Source organism: Panulirus ornatus, chromosome 53 (assembly GCF_036320965.1).
Source record: "Panulirus ornatus isolate Po-2019 chromosome 53, ASM3632096v1, whole genome shotgun sequence".
Lineage (NCBI taxonomy): Eukaryota > Metazoa > Arthropoda > Malacostraca > Decapoda > Palinuridae > Panulirus > Panulirus ornatus.
In genome coordinates, this window is record NC_092276.1 from 7500104 (window position 1) to 7523885 (window position 23782).

General features: G+C 42.4%; 1 protein-coding gene across 1 annotated transcript in view; it reads left to right on the forward strand.

Moving 5' to 3' along the window:
* LOC139765211 (uncharacterized) overlaps positions 1-23782 on the forward strand; it is a 180538-nt gene that overhangs the window by 110370 nt on the left and 46386 nt on the right. Inside the window, exon 6 of the mRNA XM_071692511.1 lies at positions 1266-1422. Coding sequence (XP_071548612.1) covers positions 1266-1422 — 157 coding nt within the window. The remainder of the gene's footprint in view (positions 1-1265; positions 1423-23782) is intronic.

A 23782-nucleotide genomic window follows, 5' to 3' on the forward strand; every position in this document is an offset into this window, starting at 1 on the left:
TAAGAGAGATTGTGGTAATAGAAAGAGTGTGGTTGAGAGAGGAGAAAAGGGTGTATTGAAATGGTTTGAACACATGGAGAGAATGAGTGAGGAAATATTGACGAAGAGGATATATGTGTCAGAGGTGGAGGGAACAATGAGAAGTGGGATACCAAATTGGAGTTGGAAGGATGTAGTGAAAAAGATTTTTGAGCGATCGGAGCCTGAAGATACAGGAGGGTGAAAGGCTTGCAAGGAATAGAGTGAATTGGAACAATGTGGTATACTGGCGTCGACGTGCTGTCAGTGGATTGAACCAGGGCATGTAAAGCATCTGGGGTAAACCATGGAAAGGTCTGTGGGGCTTGGATGTGGATAGGGAGCTGTGGTTTTGGTGCATTACACAATACAGTTAGAGACTGAATGTGAATGCATGTGGCCTTTTTGTCTGTTCCTGGTGCTACCTCGCTGGAGGAGGGGATACTATTTCATGTGTGGAGGGGTGGCGATAGGAATGGATAAAGGCAGCAAGTATGAATATGTATGTGTATATATGTATATGTCTGTATGTATATGTATGTATACATTGAAATGTATATGTATGTATATGTGCGTGTGTGGGCGTTATGTATATACATGTATATGGGCGAGTTGGGCCATTCCTCGTCTGTTTCCTTGTGCTACCTCGCTGACGTGGGAGACGGTGATTAAGCATGATGAATATAGAAAATAAATGTTAGCATTTCAGGCATAATGTTTTGTATGCTGATTGTCCTATCTGTGTGTATTTCAAAACTGCATAAATGAAATGACTTCTGTATCATAGTTAAGGAAAGGGGTTAAGTTATAGTCATTTCAGTTGAAAATGATAGATGATCAGGCATTAAATGCAATGAAAGCATTTTGTATAAGGAGAGTGTGTGAAGGTAAAAATGAGTGAGCTTGGTGTAGAAAGTGAAAAAGTGAGAGGCAGTTTTACAAATGTGGTAGTTCATGTTTTACTTTAACATGGGGCAATGTTGATACTGTGTATTAGTAAGTTCAGAGGCTGCATGTACCTAATCCATCCCATGTAAAATTGGAAATAGATGTAATGATGATGAATAGATACAATGATCTGTAAATTATATAAATCAGATAATTGTTATATATTGGGTGTCAAAATGCCTATTATTGACCTTCATATAGCAAGTCAGATTTTATTTGAAATCAACTGCAGTTGATTTACTTTATAAGATTTACTTTTCAGTGAAAAAGAAAAGCAGATAAAATCTTTCTTTTCTCAGGTTGGTCGTCTAAGTTTCACAGATGAAGAAATTGCTGAGAATATATTAGCAGCTGTTCAGAGACTTGCAAATTGTGTTCCAGGGAAGTGGAAGAATGTCCAGAACCTCAGTCTTAAGCTTCAGACATCCAAGGCAATTCCCTTCTTTGTCCAAATAGGTGTGTATGCAAGAGTTAGTTAACAATTAATTTAGTGACAATCATCACACCATATAGCAAGGTAGTCCTTCAATTTTTTTTTTCTTTTAAATCTAAGGGATAGATGAAGTGGATATTCTACTGTAGAAGAAAGAGGGAAGAAATGTCATCACGTGTAAAGTTGCTAAAATGGAAGGCATTGTACAGATAAATTGATAGATTAGCATTATTAGTTAAAAGGTGCAGTGGTTATTTCTCTTAAATAGAAATGTGTTGTTGTAGGGTTAAGGTTACAGTCACATAGAAAATGTCAGTATCTGAATATCTCATGTATTAGAATAATACAGGATGAATTAGGGAAATTTTTGTTTTTTCTTTACTCTGTCTTACAAGCATGAAAGCTTTTGTAGGATATTCTACAGGAATGACAGTATAAGGACCTAACTGTCAGTGTTTCTGGTGAAATACTGGCTTTCCCCACCCTTCTCCATCCACCTAATAATGGAAGCATTAGCTTGCTCATTTCTGGCCCACTTTTGGCCTGTCAGAGACTGCCAAAGAGTTAATGTTATCAGTTTGCTTACTCCTAGCCAATGAGCCATGCAGGAGCCTCCTGGAACGCACACTCGCAAGACTTTCTACCTGACTGGTTTTTCTATCCCATGTATCAGTATTCTTTTTCTGTATTTTTCTTTCATACTTGCTCGACATTTCCTGCATTATTGAATTAGAGCCAGAAACAGATAAAGGGCCTGTATCACTCATGTTCATTTTCTAGTAGTCGTATAATGCACCAAAATCATGGTCCCCTATCCATAACCATGCCCCACGTACCTTTCCATAGCTTCCCCCAGCTGCTTCATATGGCCTGGTTCAGTCCATTGACAGCATGTCATGTCATTCCCTGTATACCACATTGTTCCACATCACACTTTTTCATGCATGCTTTTTACCCTCTTGCATGTTCAGCCCTGGTGCATAAAATCTTATTTACTTCATCCTTCCATCTCATAATTGATCTCCCCATTCTCCTCGTACTCAAAATCTTATTTACTTCATCCTTCCATCTCATGATTGATCTCCCCATTCTCCTCATCCCCCTACTTCCTAAACATATCCTCTTTGTCAACCTCTTATCACTCCATATGTCCAGACTATTTCAGCACACACTCCCCAGCTCTCTCATCCTTCCTTATTCATCCATGATTATTACCACACTTCTCTCTTACCGTGTCATTACTTACTTTATCTACCCTCCTCACATCACATTGTCATCCAATATCTCATTTCCAGCACATTCACTCTCTTCCATGTACTGTTATTTATAACCCATACCTTGCATACATTCAGCACTGCTGGCACTACTATGCCTCATATAAACCTAGTTATGCCATCCCATTAATTGACTGTTTAGTGCTCCCAGAACTTCACCCCCTCACCTGCATGTGATTCACTTCAACTTTCACTTTCACTGCCATGTCCTCTCCCAGGTATCTGAAACATTTTACTTCCTCCAAGTTTTCTCCATTTAAACTCACAACTCAACTAACATGTGTCTTTGCACTGCTAAATCGAATAACCTTGTTGTCTATCATCTATGTCTCATATGCCTGTTCCTTCCAGGAACTCCCATCAAGGGGTGGCCACAGCAAAAGAGTCTCCACTTATCTGTTTCCTTACATGTCTCCCTTGCATACAGCATTCCACACATTCTTCCTCAGTTTCTCTCCCTCTAGTAACCCTCCATCCTATTTACCCACAGGTAGTCTTCCACTCACACCAACCCCTTTGATTGTACTATAATACACTCCCTGTAAGCTCCCAGTCTTGCATACTTTCCACATGCCCAAACCACCACAAAGTATTATGTTTCACCCATTCTACCACTGCACAATTTATTCTCTTTGCATTCCTTGCCATACCACATCTTTCATACACCCTTTCATTTCTCTCTTCATTCCATCTAGTCATACCACATGCTTCTATCAAGTAGAGCATTTCCACACCTGGATTCTCGATCTCTGTGCCTCATTCCACGTCCATGTTTTGTCTACATAGGTTGTCCCTTGATCCTCTCTTCACTTCCATACTTACACCTTTACCCTTCATTATTCTATTAAGGGACCCAATGACTCCTCTACCCTGTACAGGTATCTCCCTTATGTCTCCTTACCTGAGACAGATCCCAGGTATTTAAATTCCCTCACTTTTCTTTCAGTCCCCCTTCCCCCCTTCAAATATCCTCAACACAGTTAAGTACACTTTCTCCTTTCATTCTATAAGGTTTTACAAAACCTATACTTTCTCTCCATTTCCTTTCAAACACCATTATTTTTTTTGCTTTACCACTCAGTCTCCTCCACATCATAGAACACACTTACACACTTCTACAACTCCTCTTCACTTCATGCAAAAAATACAGTATCATCTGCAAACAGGCTTGCCACTAGCTACCATTTCACTGCAACAATCCATCTCTGCACACTGTTTCCCTAGTTTTGCTTTCATCTCTCATATTACTCCATCCATATATATTATTAGTATTATTACTTGTTTATTTTTTACACTTAATTGCTGTCACCCGCGTTAGCAAGATAGCGCAAGGAAACAGACGATGAATGGCACAACCAACCCAAATACACACGTACATACATGAATGCTTACACACGCACATATACACTCATATACATTTCAGTGTATGCATACATATACATACACAAACATATACATATATACACATGAAGATATTCATACTTGCTACCTTCATCCATTCCAATCGCTACCCAGTCAGACAAGAAATAGCACACACACACACACACACCCTAGGAACAGAAAAAAATGGCCACATTCATTCACACTCAAGTCTCTAGCTGTCATGTGTAATGCACCGAAACCACAGCTCCCTTTCCACATCCAGGCCTCACAAATCTTTCCATGGTTTACCCCAAATGCTTCACATGCCATGGTTCAATCCATTGACAGCACATCGACCCCGGTATGCTATATCATTCCCGTTCACTCTATTCCTTGCACACCTTTCACCCTCCTGCATGTTCAGGCCCCAATCACTCAAAATCTTTCTCACTCCATCCTTCCACCTCCAATTTGGTCTCCCACTTCTCCTTGTTCCATCTACCTGAGACACATATATCCTCTTTGTCAATCTTTCCTCTGATTCTCTTCATGTGTCCAAACCATTTTAACACACCCTCTTCTGCTCTCTCAACCATGCTCTTTTTATTACCACATATCTCTCTTACCCTTTCATTACTTACTCGATCAAACCACCTCACGTCTTATCCTCAAACTTTTCATTTCCAACACATCCACCCTCCTCCACACACCCTATATATAGCCCATGCCCCACAACCATATAACATTGTTGGAACCACTATTCCTTCAAACATACCCAATTTTGCTCTACGAGATAACATTCTCGCCCTCCACACATTCTTCAACTCTCCCAGAACTTTCACCCCCTCCCCCACCCTGTGACACTTCTGCTTCCATAGTTCCATCTGCTGCTAAATCCACTCCCAGATATCTAAAACACTTCACTTCCTCCAGTTTTTCTCCATTCAAATTTACCTCCCAATGAACTTGTCCCTCAACCCTGCTGAACCTAATTACCATTTACTCTCAACTTTCTTCTTTCACACACTTTACCAAACTCAGTCACCAGCTTCTGCAGTTTCTCACCTGAATCAACCACCAGCGCTGTATCATCAGCGAACAACAATTTACTCATTTCCCAAGCCCTCTCATCCAGAACAGATTGCATACTTGCCTCTCTCTTTCCAAGACTCTTGCATTCACCTCCCTAACCACCTCATCCATAAACAAATTAACCATGGAGACATCATGCACCCATGCCGCAAACTAACATTCACTGAAAACCAATCATTTTCCTTTCTTTATACTCGTACACATGCCCCACATCCTTGGTAAAAACTTTTCACTGCTTCTAACAACTTACCTTCCACACTGTATACTCTTAAAACCTTCCACAAAGCATCTCTATCCACCCTACCATATGCCATCTCTAGATCCATAAATGCTACATACAAATCCATTTGTTTTTCTAAGTATTTCTTATATACATTCTTCAAAGCAAACACCTGATCGACACATGCTCTACAGCTTCTGAAACCACATTGCTCTACCCCAGTCTGATGCTTTGTACATGCCTTTCTCTCAATCAATTCCTTCCCACATAGTTATCCAGTAATACATAAACAAACTTATGCCTCTGTAATTTGAACACTCACCTTTATCCCCTTTGCCTTTGTGCAATGGCACTTTGCATGCATTCCTCCGGTCCTCTGGCACTTCACCATGATCCATATATACATTGAATATCCCTACCAGCCAATCAACAATAGAGTCACCCCCTTTTTGATAAATTCCACCGCAGTACCATCCAAACCCGCTGCCTTGCTGGGTTTTATCTTCCGCAAAGCTTTCCCTGCATCTTCTCTGTTCACCAAACCATTCTCCCTGACCCTCTCACTTCACACAACACCTCAACTAAAACACCCTGTATCTGCCACTCTATCATCAAGCACATTGAGAAACCTTCAAAATACTCACTTCATCACTACTTCTTATTACCTCCCCATTTGCCCCTTCTCCGATGTTCCCATTTGTTCTCTTGTCTTACACAACTTATTTACCTCCTTCCAAAACATCTTTTTATTCACCCTAAAATATAATGATAATCTCTCACCCATTTCTCCTTTTCCCCCTTTATCACCTCTTGCACCTATCTCTTGACCTCCTGCCACTTCCCTTATACATCTCCCAGTCATTTGCATTACCACCCTGTAAAAATTGTCCAAACACCTCTCTCTTCTCTTTCACCAACAACCTTACTTCATCTCACCACTCCCTACTCTTTCTAATCTGCCTACCACCACCTTTCTCATTCCACATGCATCTTTTGTGCAAGCCATCACCGTTTCCCTAAATACATCCCATTCCTCCCCCACACCCCTCACATCATTTGCTCTCACCTTTTTCCATTCTACAGTCAGTCTCTCTTAGTACTTCCTCGCACAAGTCTCCTTTCTAAGCTCGCTTACTCTCACCACTCTCTTCTCCCCAACATTCTCTCATCTTTTCTGAAAACCTGTACAAATCTTCACCACTTGCCCCCTTCACTGATGTTCCCATTTGTTCTCGTCTTACGCACATTTACCTCCTTCCAAAATATCTCTGTATTCTCCCTAAAGTTTAATGATACTCTCTCACCCCAACTCTCATTTGCCATCTTTTTCAACTCTTGCAACTTTCTTTTGACCTCCTGCTAGTTTCTTTTATACTTCTCTCATTCATTTGCACTCCTTCCTTGCAAGTATTATTGAAATACCTCTCTTTTCTCTTTCACTAACAACTTTATGTCTTCATCTCACCACTTACTCCCCTTTCTAATTTGCCCACCTCCCACCTTTCTCATGCGACGTGCATCTTTTGTGCAAGACAACACGTGTTGCTTCCCTAATTGCATCCCATTCTCACCCACTCCCCTCACGTCATTTGGCCTCACCTTTTCCCGTTCTACACTCCGTCTCCTGGTGCTTCCTCACACAAGTCTCCTTTCCAAGCTCACTTACTCTCACCACTCTCTTCTCCCCAAAATTCTCTCTTCTTTTTTGAAAACCTTCACAAATCTTCACCTTCGCCTTCACAAGATAATGATCAGACATCCCTCCAGCTGTCCCTTTCAACACATTAACATCCAAAAGTCTCTCTCTTGCATGCCTATCAGTTTACACATAGTCTAATAATCCCGTTTGACCATCTCTCCTACTCACATACGTATACTTATGTATATCTCTCTTTTTGAATTAGGTATTCCCAATCACCATTCCCTTTTCAGCACACAAATCCACAAGCTCCTCACTATTTCCATTTACAACATTGAATACCCCATGTACACCAATTATAAACTCAACTGTCATATTACTCTCCTTTGCATTTAAGTCACCCATCACTTGGACCTGGTCTTGTGCATCAAAGCTGCTAACACACTCACTCATCTGCTCCCAAAACACTTGCCTCCCATGATCCTTCTTATGGCCAGGTGGATAAGCACCAGTAATCACTGATCTTTCTCCATCCACTTTCAGTTTTACCCACATCAATCTAGAATTTACTTTCTTAAACTCTATCACATACTCCCACTTCAGGTGTAGTGCTTCTCCTTCCTTATCTCTTGTCCTCTCACCAACCGCTTATTTTACCCCCAAGACTTTCCCAAACCACTCTTCCCCTTTATCCTTGAGCTTTATTTTAATCAGAGCTTGAACATCTAGGTTTCTTTCCTCAAACATACTACCTATCTCTCCTTGCTTCTCATCTTGGTTACTTTCACACACATTCAGACACCCCAATCAAGGAGGATAGCCACTCCCTGCTTCTCTCCTTCTTATTTTTCCCCTTTTAGAAAGTTGAATACAAGGAGTGGAAGGTTTCCAGCTCTCCGCTCTTACCCGCTTTAGTTGCTTTGTTGCTGTCTCCCGCATTAGCGAGGTAGCGCAAGGAAACAGACAAAAGAATGGCCCAACCCACCCACATACACGTCTACACATGAAAATATACATACCTATACATCCCAACGTAGACATATACATATATACACATGTACATAATTCATACTGTCTGCCTTTATTCATTCCCATCGCCAGCCCGCCACACATGAAATAACAACCCCCTCCCCCCTCATCTGTGCAAGGTAGCGCTAGGAAAAGACAACGAAGGCCCCATTCGTTCACACTCAGTCTCTAGCTGTCATGTAATAATGCACTGAAACCACAGCTCCTTTTCCACATCCAGGCCCCACAGAACTTTCCATGGTTTACCCCAGACGCTTCACATGCCCCGATTGAATCCACTGACAGCACGTCAACCCCGGTATACCACATCGATCCAATTCACTCTATTCCTTGCCCGCCTTTCACCCTCCTGCATGTTCAGGCCCCGATCACTTAAAATCTTTTTCACTCCATCTTTCCACCTCCAATTTGGTCTCCCACTTCTCCTCATTCCCTCCACCTCCGACACATATATCCTCTTGGTCAATCTTTCCTCACTCATTCTCTCCATGTGCCCAAACCATTTCAAAACACCCTCTTCTGCTCTCTCAACCACGCTCTTTTTATTTCCACACATCTCTCATACCCTTGCATTACTCACTCGATCAAACCACCTCACACCACACATTGTCCTCAAACATCTCATTTCCAACACATCCACCCTCGTGCGCACAACTCTATCCATAGCCCACGCCTCGCAACCATACAACATTGTTGGAAGCACTATTCCTTCAAACATGCCCATTTTTGCTTTCCGAGATAATGTTCTCGACTTCCACACATTCTTCAAGGCTCCCAGGATTTTCGACCCCTCCCCCACCCTATGATTCACTTCCGCTTCCATGGTACCATCCGCTGCCAGATCCACTCCCAGATATCTAAAACACTTTACTTCCTCCAGTTTCTCTCCATTCAAACTTACCTCCCAATTGACTTGACCCTCAACCCTACTGTACCTAATAACCTTGCTCTTATTCACATTTACTCTTAACTTTCTTTCACACACTTTACCAAACTCAGTCACCAGCTTTTGCAATTTCTCACATGAATCAGCCACCAGCATTGTAACATCAGCTAACAACAACTAACTCACTTCCCAAGCTCTCTCATTCACAACAGACTTCATACTTGCCCTCTTTCCAAAACTCTTGCATTCACCTCCCTAACAACCCCATCCATAAACAAATTAAACAACCATGGAGACATCACACACCCCTGCCACAAACCTACATTCACTGAGAACCAATCACTTTCCTCTCTTCCTACACGTACACATGCCTTACATCCTCGATAAAAACTTTTCACTGCTTCTAAAAACTTGCCTCCAACACCATATATTCTTAATACCTTCTACAGAGCATCTCTATCAACTCTATCATATGCCTTCTCCAGATCCATAAATGCTACATACAAATCCATTTGCTTTTCTAAGTATTTCTCACATACATTTTTCAAAGCAAACACCTGATCCACACATCCTCCACCACTTCTGAAACCACACTGCTCTTCCCCAATCTGATGCTCTGTACATGCCTTCACCCTCTCAATCAATACCCTTTCATATTATTTACCAGGAATACTCAACAAACTTATACCTCTGTAATTTGAGCACTCACTCTTATCCCCTTTGCCTTTGTACAATGGCACTATGCACGCATTCCGCCAATCCTCAGTCACCTCACCATGAGTCATACATACATTAAATTACCTTACCAACCAGTCAACAATACAGTCACCCCCTTTTTTGATAAATTCCACTGCAATACCATCCAAACCTGCTGCCTTGCTGGCTTTCATCTTCCGCAAAGCTTTTACTACCTCTTCTCTGTTTACCAAATCATTTTCCCAAACCCTCTCACTTTGCACACCACCTCGACCAAAACACTCTATATCTGCCACACTGTCATCAAACACATTCACCAAACCTTCAAAATACTCACTCCATCTCCTTCCCACATCACCACTATTTGTTATCACCTCCCCATTTTCGCCATTCACTGAAGTTCCCATTTGCTCCCTTGTCTTACGCACTTTATTTACCTCCTTCCAGAACATCTTTTTATTCTCCCTAAAATTTAATGATACTCTCTCACCCCAACTCTCATTTACCCTCTTTTTCACCTCTTGCACCTTTCTCTTGACCTCCTGTCTCTTTCTTTTATACATCTCCCACTCAATTGCATTTTTTCCCTGCAAAAATCGTCCAAATGCCTCTCTCTTCTCTTTCACTAATACTCTTACTTCTTCATCCCACCACTCACTACCCTTTCTACTCAACCCACCTCCCACGCTTCTCATGCCACAAGCATCTTTTGTGCACTCCATCACTGATTCCCTAAATACATCCCATTCCTCCCCCACTCCCGACTAGAGGGGACGGGAGCGGGGGGCCAGAAATCCTCCCCTCCTTGTATTTTAACTTTCTAAAAATGGGAAACAGAAGGAGTCACGCGGGGAGTGCTCATCCTCCTCGTAGACTCAGATTGGGTTGTCTAAATGTGTGTAAATGTAACCAAGATGTGAAAAAAGGAGAGATAGGTAGTATGTTTGAGGAAAGGAACCTGGATGTTTTGGCTCTGAGTGAAATGAAGCTCAAGGGTAAAGGGGAAGAGTGGTTTGGGAATGTCTTGGGAGTAAAGTCAGGAGTTAGTGAGAGGACAAGAGCAAGGGAAGGAGTAGCAGCACTCCTGAAACAGGAGTTGTGGGAGTATGTGATAGAATGTAAGAAAGTAAATTCTCGATTAATGTGGGTAAAACTGAAAGTTGATGAAGAGAGATGGGTGATTATTGGTGCATATGCACCTGGGCATGAGAAGAAAGATCATGAGAGGCAAGTGTTTTGGGAGCAGCTGAATGAGTGTGTTAGTGGTTTTGATGCTCGAGACCGGGTTATAGTGATGGGTGATTTGAATGCAAAGGTGAGTAATGTGGCAGTTGAGGGAATGATTGGTATACATGGGGTGTTCAGTGTTGTAAATGGAAATGGTGAAGAGCTTATAGATTTATGTGCTGAAAAAGGACTGGTGATTGGGAATACCTGGTTTAAAAAGCGAGATATACATAAGTATACATATGTAAGTAGGAGAGATGGCCAAGAGCGTTATTGGGTTACATGTTGATTGACAGGCACGCGAAAGAGAGACTTTTGGATGTTAATGTGCTGAGAGATGCAACTGGAGGGATGTCTGATCATTATCTTGTGGAGGCTAAGGTGAAGATTTGTATGGGTATTCAGAAAAGAAGAGTGAATGTTGGGGTGAAGAGGGTGGTGAGAGTAAGTGAGCTTGGGAAGGAGACTTGTGTGAGGAAGTACCAGGAGAGACTGAGTACAGAATGGAAAAAGGTGAGAACAATGGAAGTAAGGGGAGTGGGGGAGGAATGGGATGTATTTAGGGAATCGGTGATGGATTGCACAAAAGATGCTTGTGGCATGAGAAGCGTGGGAGGTGGGTTGATTAGAAAGGGTAGTGAGTGGTGGGATGAAGAAGTAAGATTATTAGTGAAAGAGAAGAGAGAGGCATTTGGACGATTTTTGCAGGGAAAAAATGCAATTGAGTGGGAGATGTATAAAAGAAAGAGACAGGAGGTCAAGAGAAAGGTGCAAGAGGTGAAAAAGAGGGCAAATGAGAGTTGCGGTGAGAGAGTATCATTATATTTTAGGGAGAATAAAAAAATGTTCTGGAAGGAGGTAAATAAAGTGCGTAAGACAAGGGAGCAAATGGGAACTTCAGTGAAGGGTGCAAATGGGGAGGTGATAACAAGTAGTGGTGATGTGAGAAGGAGATGGAGTGAGTATTTTGAAGTTTGTTGAATGTGTTTGATGATATAGTGGCAGATATAGGTGTCTTGGTAGAGGTGGTGTGCAAAGTGAGAGGGTTGGGGAAAATGATTTGGTAAACAGAGAAGAGGTAGTAAAAGCTTTGCGGAAGATGAAAGCCAGCAAGGCAGCAGGTTTGGATGGTATTGCAGTGGAATTTATTAAAAAAGGGGGTGACTGGTTGGTAAGGTTATTTAATGTATGTATGACTCATGGTGAGGTGCCTGAGGATTGGCGGAATGCGTGCATAGTGCCATTGTACAAAGGCAAAGGGGATAAGAGTGAGTGCTCAAATTACAGAGGTATAAGTTTGTTGAGTATTCCTGGTAAATTATATGGGAGGGTATTGATTGAGAGGGTGAAGGCATGTACAGAGCATCAGATTGGGGAAGAGCAGTGTGGTTTCAGAAGTGGTAGAGGATGTGTGGATCAGGTGTTTGCTTTGAAGAATATATGTGAGAAATACTTAGAAAAGCATATGGATTTGTATGTAGCATTTATGGATCTGGAGAAGGCATATGATAGAGTTGATAGAGATGCTCTGTGGAAGGTATTAAGAATATATGGTGTGGGAGGCAAGTTGTTAGAAGCAGTGAAAAGTTTTTATCGAGGATGTAAGGCATGTGTACGTGTAGGAAGAGAGGAAAGTGATTGGTTCTCAGTGAATGTAGGTTTGTGGCAGGGGTGTGTTATGTCTCCATGGTTGTTTAATTTGTTTATGGATGGGGTTGTTAGGGAGGTGAATGCAAGAGTTTTGGAAAGAGGGGCAAGAATGAAGTCTGTTGTGGATGAGAGAGCTTGGGAAGTGAGTCAGTTGTTGTTCGTTGATGATACAGCGCTGGTGGTTGATTCATGTGAGAAACTGCAGAAGCTGGTGACTGAGTATGGTAAAGTGTGTGAAAGAAGAAAGTTGAGAGTAAATGTGAATAAGAGCAAGGTTATTAGGTACAGTAGGGTTGAGGGTCAAGTCAATTGGGAGGTAAGTTTGAATGGAGAAAAACTGGAGGAAGTAAAGTGTTTTAGATATCTGGGAGTGGATCTGGCAGCGGATGGAACCATGGAAGCGGAAGTGAATCATAGGGTGGGGGTGAAAATCCTGGGAGCCTTGAAGAATGTGTGGAAGTCGAGAACATTATCTCGGAAAGCAAAAATGGGTATGTTTGAAGGAATAGTGGTTCCAACAATGTTGTATGGTTCCGAGGCGTGGGCTATGGATAGAGTTGTGCGCAGGAGGGTGGATGTGCTGGAAATGAGATGTTTGAGGACAGTTTGTGGTGTGAGGTGGTTTGATCGAGTAAGTAACGTAAGGGTAAGAGAGATGTGTGGAAATAGAAAGAGCGTGGTTGAGAGAGCAGAAGAGGGTGTTTTGAAATGGTTTGGGCACATGGAGAGAATAAGTGAGGAAATATTGACCAAGAGGATATATGTGTCGGAGGTGGAGAGAACGAGGAGAAGTGGGAGACCAAATTGGAGGTGGAAAGATGGAGTGAAAAAGATTTTGAGTGATCGGGGCCTGAACATGCAGGAGGGTGAAAGGCGGGCAAGGAATAGAGTGAATTGGATCGATGTGGTATACTGGGGTTGACGTGCTGTCAGTGGATTGAATCAGGGCATGTGAAGCGTCTGGGGTAAACCATGGAAAGCTGTGTGGGGTCTGGATGTGGAAAGGGAGCTGTGGTTTCGGGCATTATAGCATGACACCTAGAGTCTGAGTGTGAATGAATGAGGCCTTTGTTGTCTTTTCCTAGCGCTACCCCGCACACATGAGGGGGGAGGGGGATGGTATTCCATATGTGGCGAGGAGGCGATGGGAATGAATAAAGGCAGACAGTGTAAATTGTGTGCATGGGTATATATGTATGTGTCTGTGTGTGTATATATATGTGTACATTGAGATATATAGGTATGTATATTTGCGTGTGTGGACGTGTGTGTATATACTTGTGTATGGGGGTGGGTTTGGCCATTTCTTTCGTCTGTTTCCTTGCGCTACCTCGCAAACAAAGGAGACAGCGACAAAGCAAATAAATACATAATATTTATTTATTTTTTATTTTTTTGCTTTGTCGCCGTCTTCCGCGTTAGCGAGGTAGCGCAAGGAAACAGACGAAAGATTGGCCCAACCCACCCACATACACATGTATATACATACACGCCCATGCATGCACACATACATACCTATACATCTCAATGTACACATATATATGCACACAGACATATACATATATACACATGTACATAATTCATACTGTCTGCTTTTATTTATTCCCATTGCCACCTCGCCACACATGGAATAACAACCCCCTCCCCCTCATGTGTGCGAAGTAGCGCTGGAAAAGACATCAAAGGTTCCATTCGTTCACACTCAGTCTCTAGCTGTCATGTAATGATTCACCGAAACCACAGCTCCCTTTCCACATCCAGGCCCCACAGAACTTTCTATGGTTTACCCCAGACGCTTCACATGCCCTGGTTCAATCCATTGACAGCACGTCAACCTCAGTATACCACATCATTCCAATTTACTCCATTCCTTGCACACCTTTCACCCTCCTGCATGTTCAGGCCCCGATCCCTCAAAATCTTTTTCACTCCATCTTTCCACCTCCAATTTGGTCTCCCACTTCTCGTTCCCTCCACCTCTGACACATATATCCTCTTGGTCAATCTTACCTCACTCATTCTCTCCATGTGCCCAAACCATTTCAAAACACCCTCTTCTGCTCTCTCAACCACGCTCTTTTTATTTCCACACATCTCTCTTACCCTTACGTTACTTAATCGATCAAACCACCTCACACCACAAACTGTCCTCAAACATCTCATTTCCAGCACATCCACCCTCCTGCGCACAACTCTATCCATAGCCCATGCTTCGCAGCCATACAACATTGTTGGAACCACTATTCCTTCAAACATACCCATTTTTGCTTTTCGAGATAATGTTCTCGACTTCCACACATTCTTCAAGGCTCCCAGAATTTTCACCCCCTCCCCCACCCTTTGATTCACTTCCGCTTCCATGGTTCCATCCGCTGCCAAGTCCACTCCCAGATATCTAAAACACTTCACTTCCTCCAGTTTTTCTCCATTCAAACTTACCTCCCAATTGACTTGACCCTCTATGCTACTGTACCTAATAACCTTGCTCTTATTCACATTTACTCTCAACTTTCTTCTTTCACACACTTTACCAAACACAGTCACCAGCTTCTGCAGCTTCTCACATGAATCAGCCACCAGCGCTGTATCATCAGCGAACAACAACAGACTCACTTCCCAAGCTCTCTCATCCCCAACAGACTGCATACTTGCCCCTCTTTCCAAAACTCTTGCATTCACCTCCCTAACAACCCCATCCATAAACAAACAACCATGGAGACATCACACACCCCTGCCACAAACCTACATTCACTGAGAACCAATCACTTTCCTCTCTTCCTACACGTACACATGCCTTACATCCTCGATAAAAACTTTTCACTCCTTTTAACAACTTACCTCCCACACCATATATTCTTAATACCATCCACAGAGCATCTCTATCAACTCTATCATATGCCTTCTCTAGATCCATAAATGCTACATACAAATCCATTTGCTTTTCTAAGTATTTCTCACATACATTCTTCAAAGCAAACTCCTGATCCACACATCCTCTACCACCTCTGAAACCACACTGCTTCTCCTCAACCTCATGCTCTGTACATGCCTTCACCCTCTCAATCAATACCCTCCCATATAATTTACCAGGAATACTCAACAAACTTATACCTCAGTAATTTGAGCACTCACCTTCGTCCCCTTTGCCTTTGTACAATGGCACTATGCAAGCATTCCGCCAATCCTCAGGCACCTCCCCATGAATCATACATGCATTAAATAACCTAAATAACCTTGCCAACCAGTCAACAACACAGTCACCCCCTTTTTTCATAAATTCCACTGCAATACCATCCAAACCCACTGCCTTCCCGGCTTTCATCTTCCGCAAAACTTTTACTACCTCTTCTCTGTTTGCCCAATCATTTTTCCTCACCCTCTCACTTTGCACACCTCCTCATCCAAAACACCCTATATCTGCCACTATATCATCAAACACATTCAACAAAACTTCAAAATACTCACTGCACCTCCTTCTCACATCACCACTACTTATCACCTCCCTTTATCCCCCTTCACTGAGGTTCCCATTTGTTCCCTTGTCTTACGCACTTTATTTACCTCCTTCCAAAACATATTTTTATTCTCCCTAAAATTTAATGATACTCTCTCTCACCCCAACTCTCATTTGCCCTCTTTTTCACCACCTGCACCTTTCTCTTGACCTCCTGCCTCTTTCTTTTATACATCTCCCACTCATTTGCATTATTTCCCTGCAAAAATCGTCCAAATGCCTCTCTCTTCTCTTTCTCTAATAATCTTACTTCTTCATCCCACCACTCACTACCCTTTCTAATCTGCCCACCTCCCATGCTTCTCATGCCATAAGCATCTTTTGCGCAAGCCATCACTGCTTCCCTAAATACATCCCATTCCTCCCCCATTCCTCTTACCTCCATTGTTCTCACCTTTTTCCATCCTGTACTCAGTCTCTCCTGGTACATTCTCACACAAGTCTCCTTCCCAGGCTCACTTACTTTCACCACCCTCTTCACCCCAACATTCTCTCTTCTTTTCTGAAAACCTCTACAAATCTTCACCTTCGCCTCCACAAGATAATGATCAGACATCCCTCCCGTTGCACCTCTCAGATATATGATGATATATGTGTGAGGAAGTACCAGGAGAGATTGAGTGCAGAATGGAAAAAGGTGAGAGCAAAGGACGTAAGGGGAGTGGGGGAAGAATGGGATGTATTTAGGGAAGTAGTGATGGCTTGTACAAAAGATGCTTGTGGCATGAGAAGCGTGGGAGGTGGGCAGATTAGAAAGGCTAGTGAGTAGTGGGATGAAGAAGTAAGATTATTAGCGAAAGAGAAGAGAGAGGCATTTGGACGATTTTTTGCAGGGAAATAATGCGAATGAGTGGGAGGTGTATAAAAGAAAGAGGCAGGAGGTCAAGAGAAAGGTGGAAGAGGTGAAAAAGAGGGCAATTGAGAGTTAGGGTGAGAGAGTATCATTAAATTTTAGGGAAAATAAAAAGATGTTTTGGAAGGAGGTAAATAAAGTGCATAGGACAAAGGAACAAATGGGAACATCAGTGAAGGGGGCTAATGGGGAGGTGATAACAAGTAGTGGTGATGTGAGAATATGGAGTGAGTATTTTGAAGGTTTGTTGAATGTGTTTGATGATAAAGTGGCAGATATAGGGTGTTTTGGTTGAGGTGTTATGCAAAGTGAGAGGGTTAAGGAGAATGATTTGGTAAACAGAGAAGAGGTAGTAAAAGCTTCGCAGAAGATGAAAGCCGGCAAGGCAGCGGGTTTGGATGGTATTGCAGGGGAATATATGAAAAAAGAGGGTGACTGTCTTGTTGACTGGTTGGTAGGAAGAGAGGAAAGTGATTGGTTCTCAGTGAATGTAGGTTTGCGGCAGGGGTGTGTGATGTCTCCATGGTTGTTTAATTTGTTTATGGATGGGGTTGTTAGGGAGGTGAATGCAAGAGTTTTGGAAAGAGGGGCAAGTATGAAGTCTGTTGGGGATGAGAGAGCTTGGGAAGTGTCAGTTGTTGTTCGCTGATGATACAGCGCTGGTGGCTGATTCATGTGAGAAACTGCAGAAGCTGGTGACTGAGTTTGGTAAAGTGTGTGAAAGAAGAAAGTTAAGAGTAAATGTGAATAAGAGCAAGGTTATTAGGTACAGTAGGGTTAAGGGTCAGTTCAATTGGGAGGTGAGTTTGAATGGAGAAAAACTGGAGGAAGTAAAGTGTTTTAGATATCTGGGAGTGGATCTGGCAGCGGATGGAACCATGGAAGCGGAAGTGGATCATAGGGTGGGGGAGGGGGCGAAAATTCTGGGAGCCTTGAAGGATGTGTGGAAGTCGAGAACATTATCTCGGAAAGCAAAAATGGGTATGTTTGAAGGAATAGTGGTACCAACAATGTTGTATGGTTGTGAGGCATGGACTATGGATAGAGTTGTATGCAGGAGGATGGATGTGCTGGAAATGAGATGTTTGAGGACAATGTGTGGTGTGAGGTGGTTTGATCGAGTAAGTAACGTAAGGGTAAGAGAGATGTGTGGAAATTAAAAGAGCGTGGTTGAGAGAGCAGAAGAGTGTGTTTTGAAATGGTTTGGTCACATGGAGAGAATGAGTGAGGAAAGATTGACCAAGAGGATATATGTGTCGGAGGTGGAGGGAACGAGGAGAAGAGGGAGACCAAATTGGAGGTGGAAAGATGGAGTGAAAAAGATTTTGTGTGATCGGGGCCTGAACATGCAGGAGGGTGAAAGGAGGGCAAAGAATAGAGTGAATTGGAGCGATGTGGTATACCGGGGTTGACGTGCTGTCAGTGGATTGAATCAAGGCATGTGTATGGGGGTGGGTTGGGCCATTTCTTTCGTCTGTTTCCTTGCGCTACCTCGCAAACGCGGGAGACAGCGACAAAGCAAAAAAAAAAAAAAAAAAAAAAAATATGACTCATGGTAAGGTGCCTGAGGATTGGTTGAATGATTGCATAGTGCCATTGTACAAAGGCAAAGGGGTTAAGAGTGAGTGCTCAAATTACAGAGGCATAAGTTTGTTGAGTATTCCTGGGAAATTGTATGGGAGGGTATTGATTGAGAGGGTAAAGGCATGTACAGAGCATCAGATTGGGGAGAAGCAGTGTAGTTTCAGAAGTGGTAGAGGATGTGTGGATCAGGTGTTTGCTTTGAAGAATGTATGTGAGAAATAATTAGAAAAGCAAATGGATTTGTATGAAGCGTTTATGGATTTGGAGAAGGCATATGATAGTGTTGATAGAGTTGGTCTGTGGAAGGTATTAAGAATATATGGTGTGGGAGGCAAGTTGTTAGAAGCTGTGAAAAGTTTTTATCGAGGATGCAAGGCATGTGTACGTGTAGGAAGAGAGGAAAGTGATTGGTTCTCAGTGAATATTGGTTTGCGGCATGGATGTGCGATGTCTCCATGATTGTTTAATTTGTTTATGGATGGCGTTGTTAGGGAGGTGAATGCAAGAGTTTTGGAAAGAGGGGCAAGTATGTAGTCTGTTGTGGATGAGAGAGCTTGGGAAGTGAGTCAGTTGTTGTTCGCTGATGATACAGCGCTGGTGGATGATTCGGGTGAGAAACTGCAGAAGCTGGTGACTGATTTTGGTAAAGTGTGTGAAAGAAGAAAGCTGAGAGTAAATGTGAATAAGAGCCGGTTTATTAGGTAAAGTAGGGTTGAGGGATAAGTCAATTGGGAGGTAAGTTTGAATGGAGAAAAACTGGAGGAAGTAAAGTGTTTTAGATATCTGGGAGTGGGTCTTGCAGTGAATGGAACCATGGAAGCAGAAGTGAGTTACAGGGTGGGGGGAGGGGGCAAAAGTTCTGGGAGCGATGAAAAATGTGTGTGGAAGTCGAGAACATTATCTCGGAAAGCAAAAATGGCTATGTTTGAAGGAATTATGGTTCCAATAATGTTATATGGTTGTGAGGTGTGGGCGTTTTGGAAATGAGATGTTTAAGGACAGTATGTGGTGTGAGGTAGTTTGATCGAGTGAGTAATGAAAGGGTAAAAGAGATGTGTTGTAATAAAAAGAGTGTATTGAGAGAGAAGAAGGGGATGTTTTGAAATGGTTTTGCCTCATGGAGAGAATGAATGAGGAAAGATTGACCAAGAGGATATATGTGTCAGAGGTGGAGGGAACGAGGAGAAGTGGGAGACCAAATTGGAGGTGGAAAGATGGAGTGAAAAAGATTTTGAGTGATCGGGGCCTGAACATGCAATGCAGGAGGGTGAAAGGTGTGCAAGGAATAGAGTGAATTGGATCGATGTGGTATACCGGGGTCAATGTGCTGTCAATAGATTGAACCATGGCATGTGAAGTGTCTGGGGTAAACCATTGAAAGTTCTGTTGGGCCTGGATGTGGAAAGGGACCTGTGGTTTCGGTGCATTATACATGACAGCTAGAGACTGAGTGTGAACGAATTTGACCTTTGTTGTCTTTTCCTAGGGCTTCCTCACGCACATGCGGGGGGAGGGCATTATCATTTTAAGTGTGGCAGGGTAGCTACGGGAATGAACAAAGGCAGCAAGTATGAATTATGTACATGTGTATATATGTATATGTCTTTGTATGTATATATACGTATACGTTGAAATGTATAGGTATGTATATGTGCATGTGTGGACGTGTATGTATATACATGTGTATGTGGGTGGGTTGGGCTATTCTTTCGTCTGTTTCCTTGCGCTACCTCGCTGACGCGGGAGGCACCGACAAAATATAATAAAAAAAATATACCTGGCAACAAGTAGAATGTATGAGAAATGTCTTAGACTTGAAAGCAATTCAGGAAGGTAGCTACAGATTTGTCAAATCAAATAGAATACCTGGAAATATGTTAAAAAGGCACCAGATAGAGAAAAGATATTTGATGATATATGCCTGGCATAAACAAATTAAAATTTGTTTATGGATAGGGTTGTTAGGGAGGTGAATGCAAGAGTTTTGGAAAGAGGGGCAAGTATGAAGTCTGTTGGGGATGAGAGAGCTTGGGAAGTGAGTCAGTTGTTGTTCGCTGATGGTGCAGCGCTGGTGGCTGATTCATGTGAGAAACTGCAGAAGCTGGTGACTGAGTTTGGTGAAGTGTGTGAAAGAAGAAAGTTAAGAGTAAATGTGAATAAGAGCAAGGTAATTAGGTACGGTAGGGTTGAGGGTCAAGTCAATTGGGAGGTAAGTTTGAATGGAGAAAAACTGGAGGAAGTAAAGTGTTTTAGATATCTGGGAGTGGATCTGGCAGCGGATGGAACCATGGAAGCGGAAGTGGATCATAGGGTGGGGGAGGGGGCGAAAATCCTGGGAGCCTTGAAGAATGTGTGGAAGTCGAGAACATTATCTCGGAAAGCAAAAATGGGTATGTTTGAAGGAATAGTGGTTCCAACAATGTTGTATGGTTGCGAGGCGTGGGCTATGGATAGAGTTGTGCGCAGGAGGATGGATGTGCTGGAAATGAGATGTTTGAGGACAATGTGTGGTGTGAGGTGGTTTGATCGAGTAAGTAACGTAAGGATAAGAGAGATGTGTGGAAATAAAAAGAGCGTGGTTGAGAGAGCAGAAGAGGGTGTTTTGAAATGGTTTGGGCACATGGAGAGAATGAGTGAGGAAAGATTGACCAAGAGGATATATGTGTCGGAGGTGGAGGGAACGAGGAGAAGTGGGAGACCAAATTGGAGGTGGAAAGATGGAGTGAAAAAGATTTTGTGTGATCGGGGCCTGAACATGCAGGAGGGTGAAAGGAGGGCAAGGAATAGAGTGAATTGGATCGATGTGGTATACCGGGGTTGACGTGCTGTCAGTGGATTGAATCAGGGCATGTGAAGCGTCTGGGGTAAACCATGGAAAGCTGTGTAGGTATGTATATTTGTGTGTGTGGACGTATGTATATACATGTGTATGGGGGTGGGTTGGGCCATTTCTTTCATCTGTTTCCTTGCGCTACCTCGCAAATGCGGGAGACAGCAAAAAAAAAAAAAAAAAAAAAAATGCCTGGCAACAAATAGAGTGTATGAGAAATGTCCTAGACTTGAAAGCAACTCAGGAAGGTAGCTGCAGAATTATCAAATTGACATTAGATGAAAATGTGTAAATACTCAGTGAGAAAACTAGCATACCTATTTCCTGCTGTACTAGGAGAAGTAAGAAATTTGTATGGAATGACTACAAGAACTTTTACAAGAAGACAAGATTTGTAGTGAAGACAATGCTGGATGAACCTTGAGTAAGCAATTGCATGTGGGCAAATTTGGTGAAATATATAACATTATTAGATAAACAGGTTATGTAATGAGTATAGGAGTTACAGTTGAGGGAAATAGTATTATCCAACAAGTAGTTAGTGTGGTGAGTGCCTTGCAATATAGCTCTACCATCATGGCAAATTTTCATTATAGGTGCATACGTTTGTTTTCTTCTCTCCTCTAAAGTGGACAGTTGTGTAGCCTTCAAGCTTACATTGTGGATCATCTCCCTTAATTTAGGTGGCATCTTAGTTTTTCTTTTGTGGGCCCCTGTCATTCATATCATAATGCTTCTTTAGGCTTGGTGAAATCCATCTGAAAGCCATGCCTTAGTTGAAATACAGAGAGGATTATGAAAAGGAAAAAGAGATAAGGGAAAGTGTTTATGAATTTTGGAGGAAGTGAAAAACCTGTCTTTTGAAATGTGCCAGGTCATAGTTATTGGGAAAGACATAAGGTAGAGAGTTCCAAAGTTTCCATGTGTATGGAATGAAACAGTTATCAAAATGGCCCACACTTGATTTGCCAACAGCCATATTATGTAGTTTGTTGTGAATAGCACACCAAATATTCTTGTATTCCTATATTTGGATCCAGCTTTGATATTTGTTAGGAAGCTGTTTACTTTCATATCTCTCCAGATGTGTTTTTCTGGCAATAGGTATGATACATACAAATCCATTTGCTTTTCTAAGTATTTCTCACATACATTCTTCAAAGCAAACACCTGATCCACACATCCTCTACCACTTCTGAAACCACACTGCTCTTCCCCAATCTGATGCTCTGTACATGCCTTCACCCTCTCAATCAATACCCTCCCATATAATTTACCAGGAATACTCAACAAACTTATACCTCTGTAATTTGAGCACTCACTCTTATCCCCTTTGCCTTTGTACAATGGCACTATGCACGCATTCCGCCAATCCTCAGGCACCTCACCATGAGTCATACATACATTAAATAACCTTACCAACCAGTCAACAATACAGTCACCCCCTTTTTTAATAAATTCCGCTGCAATACCATCCAAACCTGCTGCCTTGCCGGCTTTCATCTTCCGCAAAGCTTTCACTACCTCTTCTCTGTTTACCAAATCATTTTCCCTAACCCTCTCACTTTGCACACCACCTCGACCAAAACACCCTATATCTGCCACTCTATCATCAAACACATTCAGCAAACCTTCAAAATACTCACTCCATCTCCTTCTCACATCACCACTACTTGTTATCACCTCCCCATTTGCGCCCTTCACTGAAGTTCCCATTTGCTCCCTTGTCTTATGCACTTTATTTACCTCCTTCCAGAACATCTTTTTATTCTCCCTAAAATTTAATGATACTCTCTCACCGCAACTCTCATTTGCCCTTTTTTTCACCTCTTTCACCTTTCTCTTGACCTCCTGTCTCTTTTATACATCTCCCACTCAATTGCATTTTTTCCCTGCAAAAATCGTCCAAATGCCTCTCTCTTCTCTTTCACTAATACTCTTACTTCTTCATCCCACCACTCACTACCCTTTCTAATCAACCCACCTCCCACTCTTCTCATGCCACAAGCATCTTTTGCGCAATCCATCACTGATTCCCTAAATACATCCCATTCCTCCCCCACTCCCCTTGCTTCCATTGTTCTCACCTTTTTCCATTCTGTACTCAGTCTCTCCTGGTACTTCCTCACACAGGTCTCCTTCTCAAGCTCACTTACTCTCACCACCCTCTTCACCCCAACATTCACTCTTCTTTTCTGAAAACCCATACAAATCTTCACCTTAGCCTCCACAAGATAATGATCAGACATCCCTCCAGTTGCACCTCTCAGCACATAAACATCCAAAAGTCTCTCTTTCGCACGCCTGTCAATTAACACGTAATCCAATAACGCTCTCTGGCCATCTCTCCTACTTACATAAGTATACTTATGTATATCTCGCTTTTTAAACCAGGTATTCCCAATCATCAGTCCTTTTTTAGCACATAAATCTACAAGCTCTTCACCATTTCCATTTACAACACTGAACACCCCATGTATACCAAATATTCCCTCAACTGCCACATTACTCACCTTTGCATTTATGG